General features: G+C 35.1%; 1 protein-coding gene across 6 annotated transcripts; it reads right to left on the minus strand.

Annotated features, from left to right (window-relative positions):
• Nucleotides 1-24,669, minus strand: LOC105254774 (solute carrier family 2, facilitated glucose transporter member 1). 6 transcript variants are annotated; one of them, XM_011263658.3, is made up of 8 exons: nt 18,107-18,175; nt 15,733-15,764; nt 15,338-15,397; nt 14,847-14,870; nt 1,970-2,068; nt 1,111-1,675; nt 581-981; nt 1-472 (listed from the first exon to the last, which is right to left on the minus strand). In XM_011263658.3, exons 2-8 carry the CDS (start codon nt 15,751-15,753, stop codon nt 125-127), a joined length of 1,518 nt encoding a protein of 505 aa, XP_011261960.2. In that variant the 5' UTR covers nt 15,754-15,764; nt 18,107-18,175; the 3' UTR covers nt 1-124. The 6 variants fall into 6 exon arrangements, with proteins under 6 accessions (XP_011261960.2, XP_011261956.2, XP_019884170.2 ...); XM_011263654.3 differs by lacking the exons at nt 14,847-14,870; nt 15,338-15,397; nt 15,733-15,764; nt 18,107-18,175 and adding exons at nt 22,771-22,959; nt 23,785-23,862; nt 24,168-24,381; XM_020028611.2 differs by lacking the exons at nt 14,847-14,870; nt 15,338-15,397; nt 15,733-15,764; nt 18,107-18,175 and adding exons at nt 22,771-22,959; nt 24,534-24,669.
• Nucleotides 24,670-24,775: the final 106 nt, after the last annotated feature.

A 24,775-nucleotide genomic window follows, 5' to 3' on the forward strand; every position in this document is an offset into this window, starting at 1 on the left:
CTTTCGCCGAGCCGCTGAGTTCCTCGATGGAGACAGAGAATGCACTCGTCGTTCAGATTTCATGCCAATACAGATTTCGTTCTTTCAGAAACCATTTTTTTCTCATTTTCTTTTATGATTCTCTTCATTGATACGATATTTGCCTAAACATGCTGCTGATTTCTTCCATGGTCTTGTTTTTCGTCTCCGGCACTTTCTTGTATATAAAGAGTGTGAAGAACAATTGTAGCACAGCAAAGATGATGAACACGTAAGCGCCTAATGCCTCCTGCAGCGGTAAGAAGCCGATACTGACGATGAAGTTCGCGGTCCAGTTCACGGCAATGGCAATGGAAGTGGCGGATGGACGGGCAGATTGATTGAACAACTCGGATACCAAGAACCACGGAATGCTTCCCGGTCCAGTTGCGAACAAGACAACAAACATGATGACGAGTACGATCGAGAAGTATGCTGCTGTGTGCGATGTGCTCTAAAAAAAGCGCGAAAATAAACTTGATTGTAATTTCAACTTTCTTTTTCGAACATCATTTTAATTTATATCACTTCCGTGATCCCTATCAGAGAAAAGAATACTTACAGCAAATTCGAGACAAATGGCGAGCAGGGCAGTGTCCAAAAACATGCCAGCGAATCCGACCAGGAGCAATGTTTTTCTACCCGCCTTCTCTACCAACACTAGAGAAATGATAGTCATGAAGACATTCATCGCGCCGACTCCCATGGTAGCGTTCTGCGCGGCAGTCTTGCCCAGCTGTGCCATCGTGAAGATTTTGGTTGAGAAAAACATGACAGCATTGATGCCAGATAGTTGTTGAGCAAACATAATCATAATGGAGATGAAAAGCGGAATGCGGAGCGCCGGATTCACAAACAGTTCGCGCACGGTAACTTTCGGTATCAGTTTCATAGACTCGTATTCTGTACGCATCTCCTCCATCTCGTCATGAACCTCGATTGTTCCGCGTAGCCAGGACAGCGCTGGAAAGAGAAAAAGATTTTTGTGAGAAAGAGCAGAACAAAAGACTCGGCTATTCTTATTCGTCTATAATTTTATAGGCCGTGTCCTCCACGTTCTTACTATTCATAATCTTTTATTCATCCGTTTACCTTTTTGCGCGTCCATGTCCTTGCCACGACTGAGTAATAGGTACTTGGGGCTCTCAGGACAAAGCGGTAGCGTGCACATTTGGAAAATTGCTGGCACTATCGTCAAGCATAGCAGTAAGGGCCATTGATCGGTGGTGCCGAGAACTTGTTCCAGGCCGAGAATCTGCGATACTAGGATCGAAATGGTGATGACCAACTGGTAGACCGTGCCTACGGCGCCGCGTAAATGCACGGGCGAGATCTCGGCCAAATACATTGGCGCTAGACCGGCGTTCAGTCCGGAATTTATACCAATCAGGAATCTACCAAAGATTATCATCTCATAGCTGTTCGCCGCTTTGGCGCTACCCTCGAAGATCACGGTGAGCAGTACTAGAATGTTGTTCAGCAGCAGACCGCCCTTTCTACCGAAGCGATCCGCCACCCAGCCTACCAGGGAACCCCCGATCATCCCGCCGACGCAGAATATCGATACCGCCACTGACCATATTAATGTCACTTCTGACTGAGTTGGCGGCACACCCGTGCGATTCATCTTCAACTGGCTGATCCAATCCTCGATAAGCTGAATAAGAACATTGGAACATTTATTCATCATCTTTCGTTTCTTATTCTCGTTGTAGTTTTATTTCAGGCGTCAGCCTACTATTTACAAATAGTTAACTATTTACAAATAGTTTATTATTATATTATTTTACGACTCCGCCGTGACTCTGATATAATAATAAATATCGAAATATTATCGCTATGTTACGGAAATAAACGTGAATGTAACAGATTTGGACTCCGGTATTACAAATAATCAATGTAAGGCATTGCAAAATGTGTCTTACAATTACATTGATGCGAAAATTCGTACCTGTTGAGGCGCGTTAACCACACCAGTATTGTATCCATGCTGGAACGATGAGCCGAGAGCGGCTGCCGCGATAGCGAAAGCTAATCGGCCATTGAGACCCTGCGACAAAAAAATTATATCTCTATTTTAAAATTATGATAAGAATATTTTACACAAAAAGAAACGCAAAATAAACATTAACACATTAATAATTAACGTAAAAATATAATGTATTAGCACGTAAGATAACGCATTATTTGTCAAATTCGCGAATAATTAATCATATAAAATATAAATTCGCATTAAATTCATATATTAAACGTTTTTCGTTCGAGATGGAATATTAAAATTTATGAAAAAAGATGGAAATGTATCTTAGCAACATTTTTTTCTAAAGAAATACCCATTGATAACGATCTTGAAAGGATCATTCGAAATGCATGACATCGTTGCTCTTTTTGAAACGCAGATGTCGATAATGCCGATAAGATGTGCGGTATATTAATGAAGCGATGAATATGCAATGTGTGCGAGTATAATAGGATATATTTTTCGACACCGAGGGTCAAGTTGGAAGAATCGAGCATTTGTCACACGAAGAGCGAGATCTCATTCAGAACATTATCTTGTACAGTATAACGATCCTTTGTCACGGTTTAAATTGAAGCGTGATATATCTGTCTCTTTCTAAAACACTCGAAAAGGAAGTTACTGCCATTTCACAAAACCGGATCCTTTGTGATTTCGTTCTATTTTTTTTCTTCTTCTAAAATACTATTCATAAGAAAACGAATGCATACCGCTTTTCTCAGATATGGCACTTCGTAATCGGTCGATTTTATAGTCATCCTGTCAATGGCTCGTCTGTCTGATACCGAGATATCTCACACTTTACTTTCACCGTTCGATTCGCGATAGATGAAAAAAAAAAAAAGAGAAAAAAATTGCGCGCGTCGCGTTAAATCGTTTGTTCCTGACTTCGATGTCGTTCTCCAGTGTCTCCGAACACGTGCCAAAGACTGCTGGGTCGGTACCCCGTCGAACGTTCTTATACTGGGAGACGCACACACACGCCCATGAGCACATGTATGACGCACATACGCACGTTTCCACCCGGAAGGTATATGTAAAAGTATATCTATCTCTCTGTCTCTTTCTCTCTCCCCGCGTCTCTCACTCCACGTGTGTATGTGTGTGTGCATTTAATACGACGCTACAATGTTACGCGGCTATTTCTTTTTTCTACTGGATGTACATAGCGCGAACAAGTATGTACACACACACGCCATTCCCATGGAGAACTGATACTTGGAGTTCCGGCGCGGGGACTTTGTGTGCAGAGCAAGCAATGGCGTAAGCAGCGTACAAGTATTTTATTAATACCAATCTATTTGTAGCACTCAATATTAAGTTATATATTAGAAATTTAATCGAAGAAAAAGGAATCAATTTTTAATAATTCTTTGTTAGAATCAATTATTTAATCTTACAGGTGCGTGAATTTTACTCTTAAATCAAATTAATAAATTTATTTATTACTAATTAATTAATTAATTTTTCGTGGGCTGTTATTTATCTACATCGATCGTTGATGTCTAAAACCGACACTACTCAATGTTACGTCGTTTTATTAATAATATAAAGGGAAGACAAGTGTATCTTGCCAACGTGTATCTCGAATCATACAGAATAAATGACAATTCTCGCGCGTGGAAAACGTAAAAATTGCAGGGTCACAATAGGATGCGAATAGCAAATGAAGCGCATAATCATCATAATGTCCGCAGACGTGTGTTTACATTTACATAGGATAGTTCGCATAAATATTTATCGGCGCATTTTTCGACAATATCTCCGCGAATCTTTCATTTGATGTCGGCAGGTCCGATAGCCGAGTGCACTTCGTACGGCCATAATCCACGGAGCATTCGTTAACGTCAACGTTTACAATCACTTGTACTATGCACTGGTGCGATAGTAATCGATAAGAAATTCTACTTGAGTGTCGATCGCGCATCTGGAACTTTAGACTCTTCTTCTAAAAAAGAAAAAGATATAAATATCGTTATTTACAATTTCTATATCAATATTCACTCTTTAGTCCCGCCTCCTACTTTGTTCCTCCCTCCCCTGTTTCTTCCTCAAAGGTCTTTGAAAAGGTCTACTTTGCTTCGTTTCTCAATAAGAAAAGTTTTACAAGATTATATTTTGTAAGACTAAATAAATAGTCTGCGCAAACTGCAGCTTCCCATTTCATCATCTACCTTTTTTGCATGAGATAATTCGAGTTTTGTAAAATTTATATACATAAGCATCAAGATCAAATATCTCATTGCGAGCACTAGAAATATTTAATTCACGCGCACGTCCTACACATTTACGACGTAATGATTATTGGAGTTTGCGATGGCCGCAGGTAACAACTCTCTGAGCAATGTTACACTATGTACCGAGAGAGAAAAAATACTTTGTACGTTATCTCGTGCTTTTTATGCGCTGATGCAAATGAAAAACTCAAAGGTTGCGCAACGTTTTCGAGTCTCGTGATGCACCGCCGAACATTTTGGATTTTTTCTAAAAAAAAGAGGAACACGCTCTATCACAACACAAGTTGTTGAACTGCGTAAAAAATCAGCTGTTTCATACGTTATGCATACATTTCTTTCCTTGACCGATTCAAAAACCGAGTATTATCTCCAATGACATAACAGATTCGTAATAATAACAATGAAGAATGATACAATACATTTGAAGCAATGGTTCTCAAGTAGAAACGACTGCTTGAAAATGCAAAAAAAAGAAGCGTTACGTAAAGAGGCACTTGCAGCGCGAATCTGAATTTCAACTCGTCGCTTAAATATCCATTATTAATGAAGACTGAAGCGATACGATGTTTTCGATTAAAATTGTACGCGAATCAATAAATAGCTGTGTTGGAACGCGCTCATGTTAAAAAACTCTGCTCCAGTTAAAAAACAATTGAATTAAAAAAAGCAATTTCTATTTATCTATGTACAGTAGGCGCCAATAATGCCTTAACATATGAAATTGGTCGCATTCGGGATTAATAATGAATAGATATTAGTCTCAAATTCGCGACCATTTCATATGTTAAGGCATCATTGGCGCCTATTGTACATATCATGGAATACCTAATCTCTTTAAAATCAGAGAAATGCTCTTAAAAATCTGCCAAAAACGTGAAATAAAAAAAATATATTTAACGATATTTTCTTTATGATATTTTAATATAATTTAATTATATGTACTTAAAAATATTCTCTCTCTCGTATATATATTAAATTCTCTTTCTTTCCCTCTCTTTTCTTTTTGCTGGCTGGATTAAAATAAATAGAAAAAGAACAAATATATATTCAACATTGATAAGATCTTTGTTTACAAGAAAATTAAAAATCTATAATATGGGATGAAAAAAAATTCTTTCATGCTATGCATTCGCAATTATCGTCAAAACAAAAAAGATATGCTTAGTCAAGCTGAAAATATAAATAGCAAATGTGCTTCGTGCTTATTTTTCCACGATGATATTCATTAACAGCGTATATCGTGAACTTGATACAGAGGCACGACCGAGCAAATTATCAATGCTAAAAAGAGCCTATAGCTTATATTGACGCAAGGTCGCTATTAAATATTTAGCACTAAGGATGCTAATTTCTTTTCGTTACGTTAAAAATGTAAATATAGAAAAAAAGCGATGAGAAATCTCATCGAGAAATGAAATAATTTCTACGATACAAATGTGGGGAAAGTAGAATATAAAGTATTGTGGGCGAAGAGGAGGAGATTTCGCACAGTTTAATTAATCAAGCTTTTATTGATGGTCGAATAAATAACGTAATATTCATTTTTCATCTAATTTTCTCTAATATCTTAATGACGCAATTATAACGCGGTCAACGTTATACACGTTGTAAATGCGGTTAAAAATTGATTACCCGCATGTAGTCACGATTTTGTTCAAGATAGTTGACTGGTGGGTTCAATCAAGGTACAATCCCTGGAGCCAATTGGAGAAATCGCGTTGTATTAGAAAATTGAACGATATTGATCGCACACAAGGACAACATAAACAGACAACATAAATAAAGCGATTTTGCTCACGATCGACGAATGTACGGTTGTGAAACCTTGTAAACGACGTGAATTCACATTTCCGCGTTATTTTCCATTGTATGTCCTCTGATTTTCTTTGAAACTTTTCTATATTAGAAATTAGGAATTTATCTTAAAATTATTACACTTTATCTAAGAATGAAGCCCGTAAATCCCTTTTAATTCAGTTGTCCTTTTGAACGTGATACTTAATTTTATTTCTTTTTTATTGCAAAATTCATGAAAAGTTTTCCATTTAACGAGAATGACGTTCTTATAAGAAAATGAGCGAATTAAAATAAATTGACAGGAATATATTTCGCGAAATTGAAATTCTAATCCGGGACAAGACATGCGGCGGGAAGTGACTTTCAAACTCTTGGATCTTTTCGCAATTAAAATATTCTCTAAAGCAGAGAGAAAATTTCGAATTTAATACGAAACTTTATAAGAAGAAAAAAGATATAAGTTTCCAAGATCTTCGAGGTTGACGGTCATGATTCATATCTTAAACACTCGTGACTCTGGTATCTTAAAGATTTTATAACTCATATGATAAAATTTCATGTGCGCATTTTATAAAAGTATCAATAATTTTTATTTTACTTCAATAATCAATTTTACCTAAAATCTCTCTTTTTTCCATGATCATACAATTAATTTCTTTTAAGAGAACAAATTATTAAAAATATTATAAATAAATAAATATTGTACATGTTTATATAAAACTTTTAAGAATCCATTATAAAATTTTATTCTGCGATATAAAACAAATTTTGTTATGAATCAAAATGACGTAGCGTTCCTCATGTTGCAATTGTTATGCAGTGCGCTGCAAAGGTTAATTCCTGTTTGATATCTAACATATTACTCGTTATTTTTCGCAAGAATGTAAGTTTTTTTGTTATTCATCTAACGCACTTAGATGATAACCCATATTTGATCAGAGGCGACGCCTATGACCCCCCGAAGTCGTTTCAACGTCTGGTCGACGTCGGTCCGTGCGTTGCGTGCGTGTAAATGTGCGTGATACGTGGTCTCTACTGTTACACATGTGACCACTACGGTCGTGTCACGGGTATATAAAGGGACATTTTTGTAGCAAAATTCCAGACTGCCATGACGTATTATGCCTCAAGAACGACCTACTCGCTCGCGCGTGTGTACGTGTATGCGTGTGTGCGTGCACGTCACGAGATCCTCTCACATTGGCCGTAATAAAGGCACGTCGCGCTACGGTTGGCGCAGCCGATGGTCGAGCCCCCCATTAGAAAGAGAAAGAGAGGCATAAAGAGAACGGCGGCGGTGAACGAGAAGGCAACTCGAGTGTGCTAAAAATAGCATACGCATATGTGCTGCCTGTTTTCGAGACGCCGTCGTCCAGTTTACTTCGGTCGAGTCACTAATTTCGCCACTCCCTCCGAAAAACAAATAGCCGTCCATAACAAGGTCCGCAATTATTTCTAGGATACACACGGTTCTGTCCCTTTCGACTTTTCGAGACACAATCGGAGTCAAGTCCACCGGTTTTGGAGTTCGAAATCTCCGATTCGAATGGAAAATTCGTGGTGCGAATCTTTTTTCCTTACATTTCTTCTTTTTCCTTACATTTCTTCAATCTTGTTAATAAAAAAATTTACAGACATTTAATTACATAATGTACAAGTATATTAAATAACGGAAAAATATTTTTATAATGGTTTTTTAAATATATAATTAATTTAATATTAATTAATTTAATTATTGCGTTATTGTTTTTAATTTTTAATTTTGTAATAATTTTATCTTAATTAAAAATAATTTTATTTTAATATTGTAATATTTTCCGTGAGAATAATATTTGAAATAATAATCTACTTCTCTCTCTTTCTCTCCCTCCCTTTTTCTTTCTGCTTTTTCATGCTCTCCAACGATTGATATGGAAATAACTCTCTATATAGATATAGTATCACTCTTTTATCTCCCTTTTTAAACTTTTCTTAATATAACATTTAGCTTTTATTTGAAGATGAGGGTAGATTTTGTGGGAAAAACTTTACTGAAATAGAAGTATTATTGTCCTGTCATTAAACAATAGAAAGTACTTGACCTAATATCTCCCTCCCCTGTCGTGAGGAAATGTTAGCGAGCGATCTGTACAAACGAAAGTTGGCATTCGAAGTGTAATCATTTCACATCGAGGAAATTATATCAAATTGGACAAAGTCCACTGTTGTTCATATTGTTGGAAAAAAATGATTTAAGATTACTAAAGTCTATGCATAAAAATATATACAAAAAATATAAAAGAAAATAATAAATAACATACAGAACGTTGAATACTAAAATGTTTACTTTCAGAAAATATTAATTGGTCACTTTGAAAAACTTACGTTCTGATTTATGAGAACATTCAAGAGAATTATAAGAGGTCATCATCACTGTCACGACTATCTAATTGTCAACATTGAATAATATCTCTTTGATTGGATTTTAAATATACTTTAATCTTTCATAGCATAATCGTTAATATAAAAATCACATTCTCAATAAACTACATCATTTTTTATTTGTTTGATATCTATAACGAATAAAACTCAAATTATATGCAATACATGCATACACACATAAGAAATCTTAAATAAATTAAAAATTTTTCTGATAAAAATTCTTATGATATATACACACACACACACATATATATATATATATATATATATATATATATATATATATATATATTATACGACATGCACATATATTATAACTGTTTCTAAAAAATATATAAGCATTGAATTAAACATAAAATAATTTTAAATTCTTTTTTTAAAATCTATAAGAATTTTAATGAATATTTTATACAATTTTACAATTTTTAATATTTCATACTCTTTCAATTCAATTCAGTTCATAGCTCAAAAATAACTAATGAATACGAAATCAACAGTTTTTTAATTTGACCCCTTTTCTGCCTCTGATAAAAAATATGTTTTTAAATTTGACCTTTACATTATCTGATTAAAAAACAACGCGAAATCTCAGATACTCTCTGCAGGATAAACAGAGATCTCTCCGCGCTGTGAAGATTAGCCGATTTTGCAATAAACGTGTCAACGTAACGCGAACGTTTCTTGTGCAATCGCGATATGATACCTACATCGGTAAAATATACTGTAAGGATTTAATAACGATGCGCGTTATGATAATGGCGCATAATTTTTTTCCTTGAAAGATGCGAAAAAGAATTCCACAAGGATGACGAGGCGGCGCTAATCTCTTTAGCAACGTTAGCCATTCTCTTTTCAAGTGTCATGAATATCTTAAAACAAAAAATGTCGCGTATAGACTCAATTAATGTTTGCATCCTATTCCGCATGAATAATAATGTTACAAGCAACTCGACCAGCGAGATCAGATTCCAACTTTTGCCAAACAATTTTCCATCAAAATTTTACGCTTATCGCTCCATGTCGTACATAAACAGAGCCTGACGGATTTCATTAGAGCTTTCGAGTAGAGATCTCGTTACTCGTATATTGTGTTCAAGGAGCACTGACGAGATACTTCCTCCGTTTTTGATCATTATCAAATCGGAGCCAATCGTCGCAACGCAGAGAACCGTCTTTATACAGTGCATTGGCTCTAAACATGTCAAATTTTCGATACAGAAACTGTTTAATGCCTTATTTACAAAATTGCTATATGATTAATGAGATATTTTATGGCTTTTTCAAGTTGTATGTTCAAGTGTATATTAAAAATCTCCTTGAATAAACGCACGTAATATACGATTTAATATTCATTATTAAATCATATTAATTCATATTAGCATAATTTAATGATAAAACAAATAAATATAATTGATTCTGCAAAAAGTCTAAAAAGATATGTAAATATTCTTATTTCTCTTTAAAAATTGATTATTAAGTTTTTGCTGAAATTAAAATCAGATTATATTTTCGAATGTAAAGACCTCTTTCAGTTTTGCAAAAACACGTTTATGAAACCTTGAAACATTCAAACAAACAACGGTTGGAATTCGTGAAATAAAAATTTATATAACTTCTATTATATTAGATTCTTTTTAATTTGAATGAATTGTAACGAAGAAAGCATAGAATATATTGAATGTTTGATTAAAGTTTGAGTCTTTCGATAAACTCTGAACGATATATCTTAAGTCGCTCACAGTGTGTAGTAGAAATTTACAAAAAGAATGATCATCACAGTGTACAAATATTTGGTACGACGTATGAATATGTATGAATATTTCAGAACGTACAAATATTTGTACATAAATATATTTGGTGTCTCATTTACAAATTAATTAATCTGTCAGTCCTTTTAGTCACGCTAATTTGTCTCACACACATATATACACACTTGCTATTTTTATATTCTCACTTTCTCTAACATATTTTTTTAGACGTATATATACTCCTGGACAAAATTAACGCATGATTTTGTTCACTTTTTCTTTAAAATTTTTCGTTAAAATTTAAATATCAGCTTTTAAAGAAAAAGTGAAAAAAAATTATGCGTTAATTTTGTCCAGGAGTACATATCTTCAATTAAGCATTGCATATATTATATTATTATGCATTTGTTTTAAGGAAAGCAGTTCCGTTATATGTGAAAAATAATTGAAAGAGATACATAATTCTACTACTCTACTATTCTATTACTATTCAATATTATCTGCATAGAAAAAACAAATTTCTAGAATCTTATAAATTGTAAATTGAACAGAATGTTTAATGAAATCGATGAATTAAAATCATACAATTAACATACTCGACAAGTCTGTTTGACTTCAATGCCCAACGTTCTACCAAGTGTTTTTTCAGTCATATATAATATATGTCAACGATATAGTTTTCCTCTCGAATATTTTTCTCTCGAATTCAGATATATTTTTAGACACAGTAAATTATTTATTCTCACGATATTTACACTTACATTCTTAAATATTTATTCACGCCAACTTTTAACTTGAGAATAAAGCGGCTGTAAGATTTTTATCGTCATGTTAAAAACGATAGCTATGATTCGAAAATATATTCAAAGTCGATCTTCTCGCAAAGTTTTATTTTGGTTCTTCCGAATATTTATAGTTCATAATCTTATTCGTTCGTTTGTTTTCAAGATTAACCTTTAAAGGAATTGATGATACGACATATTTATGATTTGTTTTTATACAAATATGTTTACTCAAGTTAGGTTCACCGCATTTTATGATATATTTAATATAAATTATAAATTTATAATTTCTTCTCGAATAAATTTATAATCGATTTTATCGAACAAATATGCTAAAGATTTTAAAAAATAATAATTAGAAAATGAAAAATATCTCTCGCGAATCAGAAAAATTCGAGGATCAATCGCAAATTCGATCGTCGGATCCGGCTATTAAATTTCTCCGTTTATTTTGGAACGCATCGTGTATATATACATTTAGAATAAAAAGCATAAAAGAAGCAAGATGTGTCTTCTTTCATTCGAGAATTTTACCTTGAGATCCATGTTTAGAAGCAAATAATCCGAGCGAATAGTCTACACTACTTCTCTTTATCTCTATCTCTTCTGTCTCGCTTTTTCCTTTTATTTCTTTCGAGGGTCGCAGAGATTCTTTCTTTTCCTGTCACGAATACCTTCTTCTCGAGGTTTTATATCAAATCAACCCGAAGAAATCGGCGGCGGCGACTTCGAAAGTTTATTCAAACGAAGAAAAATCCCAAAGACAATGACTTCAATGGAACGAGACCTGCGTGTCACGGTCACGAGTCCGCGCGACTGCCGCCGATATTCGTGCGATGGCCTATTCAAAGCCGATTTTCAAAAGACCCCGCTCTCCAGGGTGTCCCCTCTCCCTTCTGGACCGATACGACAGCGCGATTGGACGAACCCCGCCGACTGGATCCCAACACGACGAACGTAAACCTTTCACCGTCCCACGCACCCCTATGGCGTTGGGGGAGGGGAATCGCCCCACTAAAAGAAAAATATATAGTGAATCCCTCCGAGGCGCGTTGCATTCGAGGTGCAAAAGTTGCCGGCGATCTCTCGATAGTGTTGCATCTCGCGAATCGTCAAAAGTAACGGTGAGAGGGAAAGTCCTTGATAAACAACGATAATGATGGAATTTTAATGATGGGATGGCTCTCTTATTTTTGATCGTTAATTAATTTTAATTACCGCTAAAGATACGTAATAATTTTGTGAATCAAGGGGACAAGAGGAATGTTTGAAAACTAATTGCGCGTAGATTCGCGACATGCAACACTATCGAGACGATGTATTGCAATCGTATGTACTCGTATTACGGAAAAAGGAGTGTTTGTGGGCCGATGAATCAATACGAATAGATAATAACGAGATATAACGAGATATAACGAATAGATATAACGAGAGAGAGAGAAAGAGAAATACGCATTTATTATTAGAATAATTAGGATATTAAAAAATCTTTCAACAATTCTCTCATATGTCTCTATCACGATTATTTTCGAAGTATTCTCGTCTACGCGCACGGGAACAACACATGATATTCCGAAAATATTCTGTGGACCATTCACTTCGACTCTAGTTCCAGTTCCTTTAAATATATTGATGACCCTATGAGCCTAAGCAAACACTATACGCGCGCGTTTTGCCTCGTTTTAGAAAAGAAAAAACGCAAATGGAAAGCACACGCATGGCATTCATAGTCGGAGCATCTCTAGTCCTTACACCTCCTCTGCCTCTTTTCTTGTGAGAGCGCACTTCGGCCTATGTACACACGATACCGGACGCGGCCCGTTAATGACAGCCAGTCTAGTCACGTCGGTTACGCGTCAATTTTACAATTAAGCCGTATTGAAGGACCACTTCGTCGCGCATCCCGGCGCACTTGGTCGACTTCGAATCGCCTCGTTCCGCCTTTCGACACGGTACACTCGCTCGGCATAATAACGCCATTCAAAAAGCATTAAATGCATAAACGTTTGAAAAAAAATTCCGAGAGATAAAATATTTAATTTTATATGTGTCGAGAACACGTGGAACTTCATTAACGTTTATAAACTTGCAAGTCATCTCCGCTGCATTTTTCGGAGATATCATCCGATTGAGAGATAGAGATGGAAACTTTTTTAGTGATATTTGTCTGAGACCTGACATGAATAAACAGCAATTTATCATTATCCAAAATATGTTACTATAAATATTTAGTGAATGAAAGCTAAAAACGCTAATTACTTAAGATGTAATTCAATGTAAAAATAAATAAATAAATAAATATATATATACAGAAAAAAATGAGCTAGATATATTATCTTATACAGAGATAATATAAAGATGATATTGCAGAATCATATCTTAAATAATCGTATAATGTTTGCGCACCGTTTTTTCTTAGATATTCGAGAAGAAAATTATATATTTTCCATTAATACAAAAATTTTCCATTAATATAAAAGGCTTATAAATATGTTTTTTAAATAAATATGAATCGAGTGATAGATAAATTTCGTGTATAAAAAATTGCGATATAAAGAGAGTTAATTAAAAAATTAGAGAATTAATTAAAAAAAGTTTCTTGGAAAAGAAATTATATTTTTTTTCCAATGTATCGATGAAGGATTGCAATTAATATCGATCGAATTAATATCGAATAAGTTCAAACAGATAGATACTGCTCGCTATATTAAAGACAATTATTATCAATTGCCGCAATACGGCGGCTAGAACTGACGCACGATCTAATTTGCATGTAAATATCGGTGATACAAACGCACGTGTCCATCGTTCCTATCAGTAGGAGTCATCAAAATATTGCGTTCACGATATTCAATGTTTCTCCGTTAAAGCAGATGTATGCAGAGACACGCTATTAAAACGATGTCTCAATTTCCCAATTTAATTTTTAAAAAAATTTAAATACTTTGTGGTTCTTAAGCAACGTAATTTATACCAAGATAAAATTCACTTGTCGAAAATTAAGGCTCTATTTAAAATCTCATTTGTTACAATCTATAGTTTTATATAGTCTTCTATATTTAAACTGTTACAAAATTATATGTTACATAAGTTTATTGTTGTGTCAATTAATAATAATAGTTACATTAAGATAAAAAATACAATACTAAACGTATCGATCTGAATACTGTATCGAAAGCTAACTTCTATCACAACACATTGTCTAAATTTATTCATAAAAATTTAATGCCTCTAAAACGTTTTATCGTTGACAAGTTGCCGCAAGAGAGCGATATCTGGATAGTGTTCCTCTCTCTCTTTCTTTCTCTTTCTTCATCTCCCCTTCTGTTTCTCTAATCACCAAAATTTCAACACATTGCCGAGATAAAATGTTATCTCTCATGGACTTTGAAATTGCGTTTTAACTTGCTGAGAATACATAATGATAATTATTTGGATATTATATTTGCCGTTACAACACATGTAATTTAGTATGGTGATATATTATATTCGCCAAATATTTATCTTATCGTATTATACTTTATTTCGCGTCTCGTCTCCTCCGCGGTACAGAATGTTTATACGCATCTGAAATATCTATCAATGTGTACTCAGCTATACACACAGAGAGGTGTCTTGCACTTACTGACACATCTGACAGCATTCCGCTAATGGAACGAGACTCGCGATAATTCGCGAGTCAATGACTTTGGTGAGATATCAACAATGCGCTCTTTACGCGCGCGCATTTTTCCTCGCAAGAGAGATGCATACACGACATTAAATAATTCGGTTTGCCATTGAGGCATATCACGACAAATACATTATATTAGCTGATACTTACCCAGTCCTTATCAGCCGTCGAAGACTGTGTGCAAGAAAAAGGAAGATATGAGAAAAAGAATTGAGATTAATTATTTTGTAAGTAATTTCTTAAGCGAGCAAAAAAATGTTATCACGATTTGAGGAGTTTATTACCACATAAGGTGGGTAAGCGTTCAAAAATTACACCATGTAAATTTATGATTTCCTTTTTCGTTAATTTATTTTTAATTCTCGAGCATGAATCATATTTTTTTATATGAAAATGATTTATAAGGGATATTTCGTTTCACAATTTATAATAAAAATAAAATGGAATCATTATTTTGTTAACTATTCCCTAAAAATTTATTGGATGAAATTTGATATTTGGAAAATTTATTAAATAAAATTCGACATATTGAAAAATATTTTGAAATTTTACAACATCAAGTCCTTACATCGTTTACTCGATTTACCACGCAAATACATGATTATACTCGAGAATCAACATATCGTAGAAAGATGAATTACCTTCGGAGCTGGGGCCAGTGCCGTTGGCGTCGCCGCCTGTTCCTGAATATCATCGTTCGACTAGAGAGCAGAATGTTTAATTATAACAATCTTGTGTGACGTATACGAAAGACGGAGACGTAGGAAGTGCAAGGCTGCATTTAGAAGGTTCAGCGTAATATTGAATTTTCTCGAGAAAATTGAGTTTAATTCATTCGATTTGAAATTTAATTTTTCAGAATCTTAAAATACCAAGTTGAAAAATGGTCATACTAAATTATAAAGAAAACGTGAAGGTTTTAATTTTGCCCTGCATGCTATTAATTCCAATACATAAGTTCCGCATACAAACGTTTGAATTTTTGACTACGTCTCCGATGAACGCGAAGATCGCGCTGTTAAATACAATAACGTACCTTTTCTTTTTCCACACCCATTGTATAGGCAGCTTGAAAGAACAAGAAATAGACGGTTGGTTAGTAAAATTCTAAAAAGCGCAAATTGTATTAAATACATACATCTCTGCGATATCTTTCTTATGCAGATATCGACGAGAACCGAGAGACTGTTAGTATCAAATATATATAAGAAAATAAATATAAGAGTTATGTCGTGACGATAAAGAGCACCTTCGGAACCTTTGATAATCCGTCAAAATATTTCGCAGAATACAATATCGACTAAAAGGATGGATAGTCATCTGTATCGCTGGAGGTATGATGCAATATAAAATAAAAATACATAAAAATAATAAATGTGAACATGATGCAATGCAAGTAAGGGGGATACGAGAAAGCGATATATTTTGATATAACTGTAAAATTATGACAGTGTATTTGCAAATTAATAATGAATCTGTAATAAGTTTGTTGTTATAATTTTTTGCGATAATATAAATTCATTTCATGGAAATTCATGTTCTATTCGTATTATAAATACATCCGAGGACAGTTCTTGTGATGCAATTTGACAAAAAGGAATTGTATACATATATTACCGACGAAGAATTTTTGAATAATTGAATAAAATTACAATTAATATCGATTTCTGTAAAATTCTTATTCCTTAAATGTTTTTTGTTAACATAAGTAAGAAACGAGAATATCTTACACGTGTGTTTTTGTAACGCACGTTCATAAAATTCCATTTGGAAAAAAACTCAATCTGTCATTGCATTGTCAATAAAGAATGACGCAATCAAGTTCTTGTCATTTCATTATTCTTCTCCTTCGAATAATTTTATGTAAATTCGAATGATTAGGCGAAACATTTACTAAGCATGCCATGACTTGAACATGGATACGTAATAAAACTTGGAAATTGTCGACATCGATGTTTCAGAGAGGAGAAATGATAAAAAAATTAATATAAAAATGAAAATTTAGAATTTATCTTTTCTGATTCGGAAAAAAAACACAAATAATTATTCTACATCTCCGTGATTTTTACAAATATACTTTGAAATGCTTTCTTTACACTTTCTTTACAATCATATTTTTAAAGTGATATCGCTGTTTAATACCATTATCGAAATAGTGATGAAATATTTTTTAATGCGGGATTAATCGCTGTGGTGCGAGAGATTATTGGTCTGCTTGATTGCTAAATCTCACGCCACTTGACTTTTTTTAAAAAGAATTCTTAAAAAGATATGTGGTTTATAATGATACTCCTATCATGACAAGATGAGTAAAAAAATGCAATGTGTATATTATCATTTCAAAAGAGATAAATAACGTTTCTGAGAATTTGATTTAAAAATACAATCTTGATTAAAATTTCTTTTTATCAATACTTACTCCTTCAAGTGAAACGATATATATTTCTTTGCTATATGTCTTTTAAATTATATAAGAAACAACTGAGATATCCTAGTTGCCTCAATTAGATGAAACATCCTGTATCTTTTTATGGAATCGGCTATAATAGAATTTTCTATATTTATATAGTATAATTGACGTCAATAAAAGTGAAAACATACGCACGCATTCGTCTAGGTAAATTTGATCACAATTAATAATTATCCGATAATGCACTTGTTATAATCTGTTTAATTATCAAAGGTAATTTCATTTATGCACCTTGGAAAACACTTTACGATATTTACGAATATATATGTCCCATGTTACGTGTAACAAAATAAGATGCGAACAACACGATAGTGTTATGTAATGAAGTATTATGAAATATCTCGCATGCGCGCGGACAGTACCCGTTAACTCTTTATCACATTCTTGTTTTTTAAGAAAGAACAAATATATTCCGTTCGTAGTCGCGATGCTCGTCCAACGTCGCGGAAAGTCCCGACCGAAATCACAGCAAAGGTCAAACGTAAAGGTCAACGAGCACATCTTTCACCCTGTTCGCCATAAATTCATGATATCAATATCATGAACGCTCGATAATCATTAAACGAATCCGAGACCAGTGTAATCTTGACAAACAGTTCACGGGTGAAAATTCGAGTCCTAAATTCCTACATTTTTCTAACGCGAGCACATACAAGGATATGTGAACGAGTGTAAAGGATCTCAAGCATCCCGAGTTTCATTTGACCCGAAACTACGAAGCAATGACTCGAATTCTACTAAACTGGAACGGATAAGGTCAACCTCGACCATTGTAGTAACCGTGACGAACGTAATTCGACCCTCGAAAGGTTGGAAGTATTCTTTGAAAAATATTAACACGTGCGTCCAAGATGTAACGAAATCCGCGATCCATGTGCAGTCGTTGTTCCCGGCTCGTTTTTTGACAGAAAACCACGCATAGAAATATGTGGGAACTCACCTTTCCAGACGCAGGTGAGAGACGGGTGGGATTCGTCTATTCTGAGCGCTCGATTCGATCCTCGTGCGCCTTAATACCCTCCAACGGATAGGGGTTGGCGCAGCTGGCGCGTCGACCGACCTCACGGCGCAAGCGCACAAATATTTTATCCCCTTATGCAACCCCTCTTGTGCCCAACGGAAAAGAGCTTCCCGCGCGCGCCGAGTGAATCGAGAATTGCGTCATTCACTGGATTTTGGACCGATCGTTAAAATAATGACGTAGAAAACGGCGGGATGACTGATTATTTTGAAAGGTATAACTACGAGATGCTGTTGAGGAAAATTTTCTAATCGAATTTTCTAATGAACGAGAAGAAATGTTTATTGCATTTTTCCTTTAATTTTCTTCCCCCTTCCCTTCCTTTTAAATATTAAAAATTGGCTTGATTCCAAATTGCTTAAAAACATTCGTATAATACTTCTAGATAGACTTTTTTTTAAAAAAGCGTTATATTAAATATGAAGTAATAAAAAATAAAGATGTAGAAATTTGTAACACGAAATGTTTCTCTTTCGACGGGCCAGTTTGGATAGAAATTTGCATATTGAGAACCGAAAAAGATTTCTTTGATAATTGCGAATAAGGGAGTTACATAAGTAATGGTTTATCAATATTCGCTGATAAGAGACAGATCAAACATAAACGGAAGCGGCTGTTCCGCTGCTGAATCTCTCTGGGAAGACATAAATTGCGTTCTTGACGATATAAGATATTACTCGTATTTCCAATTTGAGGAAATATATAGAGGGAATAAAAATGAGACGCGCGCACCTCTCGTCCTATGTGACAAGATTCACATCGCGCCAGCATCCAGTGACGTCAAGCGTCTGCGGAATGGTGAGAGCTGGCATACGGCCACAAATGCGATATCATTGCATTGACTAAACTAAAATGTAACTGCACATTCATCTTGTTAGGATGTTGCGGTTGGCGCGACACTTGGGGAAAAAATTACACGCCCTTTCTCAAGTCCTAGCCGCGTGATTGCGAATAAACCGATTACACGCAATGCATCGTGACATTTCATCAAAATCGTCTCGCGAAAAATAAAATCAAGCTATGAAGACATATTCTAAACAGATTGTTTTGTTTGCTTAATAAATTAATTGTGTTTAATAAATTAATTTAATAAATTAATTATGTATCTCTCTTTTTTTCGAAAAAATACAAAATGTTTTAAAGATTGATTGCACGTGTCTTCCTATTTTCTTCTTCACTTCGCTCTCTATCCAATAAAATTATATTCGCAGTTGATAATTTATTACATTTACTACTTCATTGACGTCGATGCTCGATATATCTACCGAATAATCTCTTTATCACTTCCAATCTGTCGCGTTGAATGAATGAAAATAAATGGAAATCGTAATCGATAACACGATAAGAGACGATAATACATTAATGCATAATTAAAATCTTCATAATTATATGCGATATCTGAGAGACGTGCGTGTAATTTTTAATAAACTCGTGATATCAAGAAGTTATCTTAATTTCCAAGATAATTGAAATTGTTAAGATAAATAGAAATAATTAGAAATAATTAGAATTTAAATATCTAATATTAATGTCGTAGAAAATGCGAGGAAAGAATTAAATTAAAGTGACAGACCTACGAAATCTATTATTATACATTTATTTATTTTGCATTTTTTGTGCAATATAGTTTCCCATCTCTTTTTTTTCAAGAAAAAGCTGAAATATATATATGCATATAAATTTTTTTAAAATTATGCAAGAAAATGTCGCATACGCCTACCGAAAAGAGCCAATCGTGTGCTATCTTTATTTCCGTGTACTTCGCCGACGAGCACGTAATAATTTTCTATTTTTACACGAACCCGCGCACGCGTAAATAGACTAATATCTCGGTTCAGTTGTAGAGAGATGTCTCGGAGCAGTTTTCGTCAGATAAGGCAAGACGATTTCCTTTCTCATGCCGGAAAGAGAGACAGGAGACGGATGATTACGTGCCTCCGCGCACACCCACCGAATCAGCCAATAAGATGCCTCGATGACGGAGCGTTCTCCGTCCAAGAACGAAGGTGCATTCTAATCTTTTGATGAATCATTTGCAACTTTATGTTTCTCTGTCTCGAGTTAAATGACAATAAGTGATGCAACTGCTAATGCAGTGAAACAAAAATACGCGCGAAAATCAGAGATCTCTGTAAAATAGTTAAAAAAAAAAAAAGAAAAAGACTTTAAAATATTGATTGTATAACAATCGGCTATATTTTAACAAATTCCTGGAAACTTTTCAGTCTTGATACGTTCGCTTACGTCATCGCAAGCCCGCGAGAATCCACCTGTTGAGACGAACGCAGCGTGGCACGCGCGAATAAATAATCGTCGCGTGATACTGCGAATTTGCGGGACTATTATTGTCAAATTGCATACACATATATATGGATACGAACGAGAAAACGGCAATAGTAACCTTCGCGCGCGATTAGCGCGGAAATTTTATCGAGCGTCAATGTCGTATCTGCCGAGAGATACGCATCGCTTAATCAGCCGCGAGCATATATTAATCGAATGCTTTGAATTCCATTAAACTCGGGTCAAATGCGCGCGAATACAAGAAACGCCAACACGCCTCGTGTATTGCGTCATTACTCGACAAACTTCGTCGACTGTGTCTCGTTGCATTCACTGGCGTAACTCGATAGAAAGATGGAAAAAGAAAAAAAAAGAAGGATAAAAAGTTGGAATAAAAAAATAAAATAATATCATAGAAAGAGATGAGAAGAAAAGAATAAACTTGTCATGTGCGCACGCTGAGAGACAATCTGTTGAACTAATTTTTTATATTGCTTACGTTATTCGACAGGATTGCAATAATAGAAATAATCCAAAGCCTAGAGAACATCTTGAAGGAGAAGGCAGTCTATCAAATTTTTCAGTAGTCGCGAATGTGTCCGATATGTTTATTTACGCCAATGATTGCAATGGGAATATTACAAAATTATTGGTCGCAGTTGCTGGGATTGGATTGACTATGACGTAAGATGATGCGTTAGAGAAGGCAACAATATTGGTGACACGATTCGTAGACGTGCTTAACTGCAGTCTCATTTCTCGAGGTTAATCGCGCAATCTCCTCTGTCGAAGAACGAGAAAGTTAAAATAGTATGTACGCGTAAATGCAATTCGAATTGAGATCATTCATTTAGATCCTCGTCGAACGATGAGGATCTGGAACCAGGCGAGAATTGTTAAAATCGCAAAACTCGAAATGAAAAAAATGGCAAAATTTCTTAATAATTACATGAGTGTTAAATGACAATTATGTTAACAAATATGAAGAAAAACAAGAGAAAAATGTGAGCAGGAATTAATTTCACACGGCAAAGAATTATTGCGCGTGATGCATGCGAATCCTTGCCAAGAGTCTGACGTGATAATCTCATCTTGACGCTTGTACTCCGGGAAAATTCCTGAGCACAATGTACGCGAACGACTGTTTACACATCAATTAAAACAATTGACAATGTTTAACGGATGTTTTCTCGATGACAGAGTGTAGTCACGAGAAGTCGCGATGTTACTTGTTTGAAAAAAACAATTTCGTCGCGCTCATGCTAATATTTTTTATAATTGATCTCTCCCTAAAAAATGTACAGATATAAAATGTTTCTCTGATAATCTAAGTCGTGATAAATTGCGCAGAGATAATCAATAATGAGGCAAAAGAATGACACGAATGTTCTTAAACTTATTGTCAGAGATAATATTCATGCAAGAGGGAAATGCCACTGATGTTTTAATGTTAAGCGTTAAAGTAACGTGCTATAAATGCTTACTAATGTTATACTTGCGTGTTATGTATTACACGTGTTTCGTGAACATAAGAAACACCATCTGCTAAAGAAAATTAAACCGACATGGGTCTTCCACCGTATCTACAGCGTCTACGAAATGCGCGCGCGTGAGCGAGAGATGTCCGCCCACTTGGTCTCGAATAACCGCGATTTCAACATTGTCTTAAAAATAGGATGTTTTCCGCTAACGCTAATGTTTTTCGATATAGGTACATTCATTCCTAATTCTCGGTTCGGCGCTCTACGTAAAATATGTATGTATTTATGTTGCCTGGCGCTTAAAACTATACAAGCGTCTTTCTGCAACATACTTTGATACGACGATTATATATTTTCTGATTAGATAGCGTTTCCAAATTTTCACTCTTGCATAAGCAGTTCTTACTTCAACTATTTCGAATATCCTTGTTTTTTCAGAAAACAAGAAAATATTTTGCAATAGGTATATCCACATATATATCATGAAATAATGTTATTTTCTAATGTGTGTGTATGTATATGTGTGCTACATTTCTGTTATAACTAAAATTGAATCCTAATAAGGATCTAAACGCGCTAGTTTCTGAGAGAGAGAATATCGTAATTACGAGAGTTATAATTTAAGTAATGATATCTTCACTTATGTAAAATTAAATTCGTGTCAGTACCGACGTTTTATCGTAACAGATTTCACGATTTTTTTACGTCATTTAATTTGCATAATGTTTGATTACGGAGCGCGAGAAGCGTGTGTTTAATCTCACGCAAAAGAACTAACTCTCCGCCCATTTGACGAATGTATCGCAACAAAAGCTTTACCTTTCTCGCTGAGAGCGGTATAGTGGTTTCCCTGGTGTATATCGGAACATCGAGATCGCTGACGCTACTGCTGATACTGGGTGCACGAGAATCGGAACGTCCGCCGAGCGGTACCGTGAGATGCGTAGGCCTCAGAGGATGCGACTCCGCGATGTAGCCCTCGCCAAAATCCTCGTCCTCTCGTTCCATCTGTCGGGAATACAAATGATAGATGAAATCATATAATTATTGAAGATTGTCTATATATATATTTTTTATTTTTTTTATAAATTTAATTATATATTTAATATTAAAAACAGAATATTGAAATAGAGTTTTGTTTACATATAAAATACATATATAAAAATTGTGCGTATATATTTTATTTTTATGTATGTATTTTATATATAAAAAATTCTCTATATTAGATTCTAATTTTCATTTTTTTCTATGTATGTGTGAAAAAATCATGAACATGTATAAAAAAAATAAAAAATACAATGATAAATTCGCATACATCTGTATACAAATGTATCTCTAAAAGTTTACGTATGTGACTGTTAATATTGACAATATTTTTCGATAAGCAAATCCGTGTGATTAAAAATACTCGAAAAAACGAACTCGTGATATTGTCACGAGGATCCTCTCCCTTCCATTACTGTCAATTTTCGTATTTTCTGCGTCGTACGTAAAATTAGCACGAGTAGCAACGACAACGGTACGCTTTCCCTGTCAAGTATTTGGCCGGTGATCAAGGCTAGTAACCCGATGACACACACTCCTCGCACCCGCGTGCTTCTCTTCTTATGCCACGATCATTCAGGAATGATCAGGCGATGAAAAACCTGGCGATTGTTTCGCCAGATCGACTTTGCAAATATTGCCGTCACTTTCATGCGCGTAATTAAATTTTTTACAAAAAAAATATTGTTAAAGAATATTTTTTATCTCTAACACAAGTCTGATCCATAAATAAAGAGTTATGATATAATTATGCACAAGATATACGGTAAAATGTCATGAAATTCGAACCTTGGACGAGAGAACGTTGGAAATTATTGTACACGTTCTTCGATGATTACGTGGTCGAGCAGGTTTTCTCGAGCGGATCTAGTTGTGAACGACAAACAATGATATTAGCGTTTAAATTCTATACAGCATCTATAAAGCGCACTAATCCTACAGACGATGGCTTTTCGCTTAAGTATTCTTTATGAATATCCATGCGTATGACATAATGTTGACGAAGAAAGACAATGTCATGCTTTAAGCATAAATGGAAAAATAAAGCTCCACGATTAAAGTAAGCACAATTAAGTGAAACGATAATGAAATTGTAGCGCATCACACAAGCGATAATCCTTTAGATTCTGCTTTAGAGACAATCATAAACTTGGATCTCGGCGAAAGATTACCTCGACGAAGATCTCAGGTGAAGGTGATCAAGAGACTCGAGTAAAATCCGACGTCTCGCGAGGGATCCTCGGACGATTGATGGAGACTACCGGGATTCGGTAGTCGGATGCTTCGCGAGATAAAGAGAGAAAAAGAGAAACAGTCGCGACGGGGGATGCTAGATCGATTAGCAATCGGGACGCATCCGTGCAGACGGGGTGTGCTCTTGAGACTGAGCTAGAGGACGCGCCAACTCGCCGCAACGTCGCCGTCGTAGACGACGACGTAGTCGACGGCCTCTGGCTAAATTTAATTTTAACGCTTCGCGTATACAGCTTTGTCGTTTAGACGAGCCTCCGGGAAGAGAGAGAGACGGCCACTCTTACCCCGCCTCCTTGGCGATGCCGCCAATTGATCCGCAGCGAAATCCTCGTAATTGATATCACTTGACCCCAGGATATCGTATCGCGCATCCATCGGCTCCTGGAGAACTGCAAACTCCTTGGATGCATCTATATTTTTCTAGAGGCATACAGTAGAAGAAATAAAGTGTCAGAGAGTCAAACACTTCAGTTGACTTTAGCTAACTTAACTAGGCAACGACGCATACTATGTGCAGCTTACATAA

The sequence above is a fragment of the Camponotus floridanus genome, unplaced genomic scaffold (genome assembly GCF_003227725.1).
Source record: "Camponotus floridanus strain SB8 unplaced genomic scaffold, Cflo_v7.5 scaffold7, whole genome shotgun sequence".
NCBI lineage: Eukaryota > Metazoa > Arthropoda > Insecta > Hymenoptera > Formicidae > Camponotus > Camponotus floridanus.

Bases quoted from the DNA above. Each gene is read 5' to 3' on its own strand.
- LOC105254774 (XM_020028611.2), bottom strand. From the start codon at position 24,659: ATGCATCCAAGGAGTTTGCAGTTCTCCAGGAGCCGATGGATGCGCGAT. The intron at 1,676-1,969 runs GTACGAATTTTC...GTTCTTATTCAG, and splicing joins TGGTTAACGCGCCTCAACAG to CTTATCGAGGATTGGATCAG. The intron at 982-1,110 runs GTAAACGGATGA...TTCTCTTTCCAG, and splicing joins GGACATGGACGCGCAAAAAG to CGCTGTCCTGGCTACGCGGA.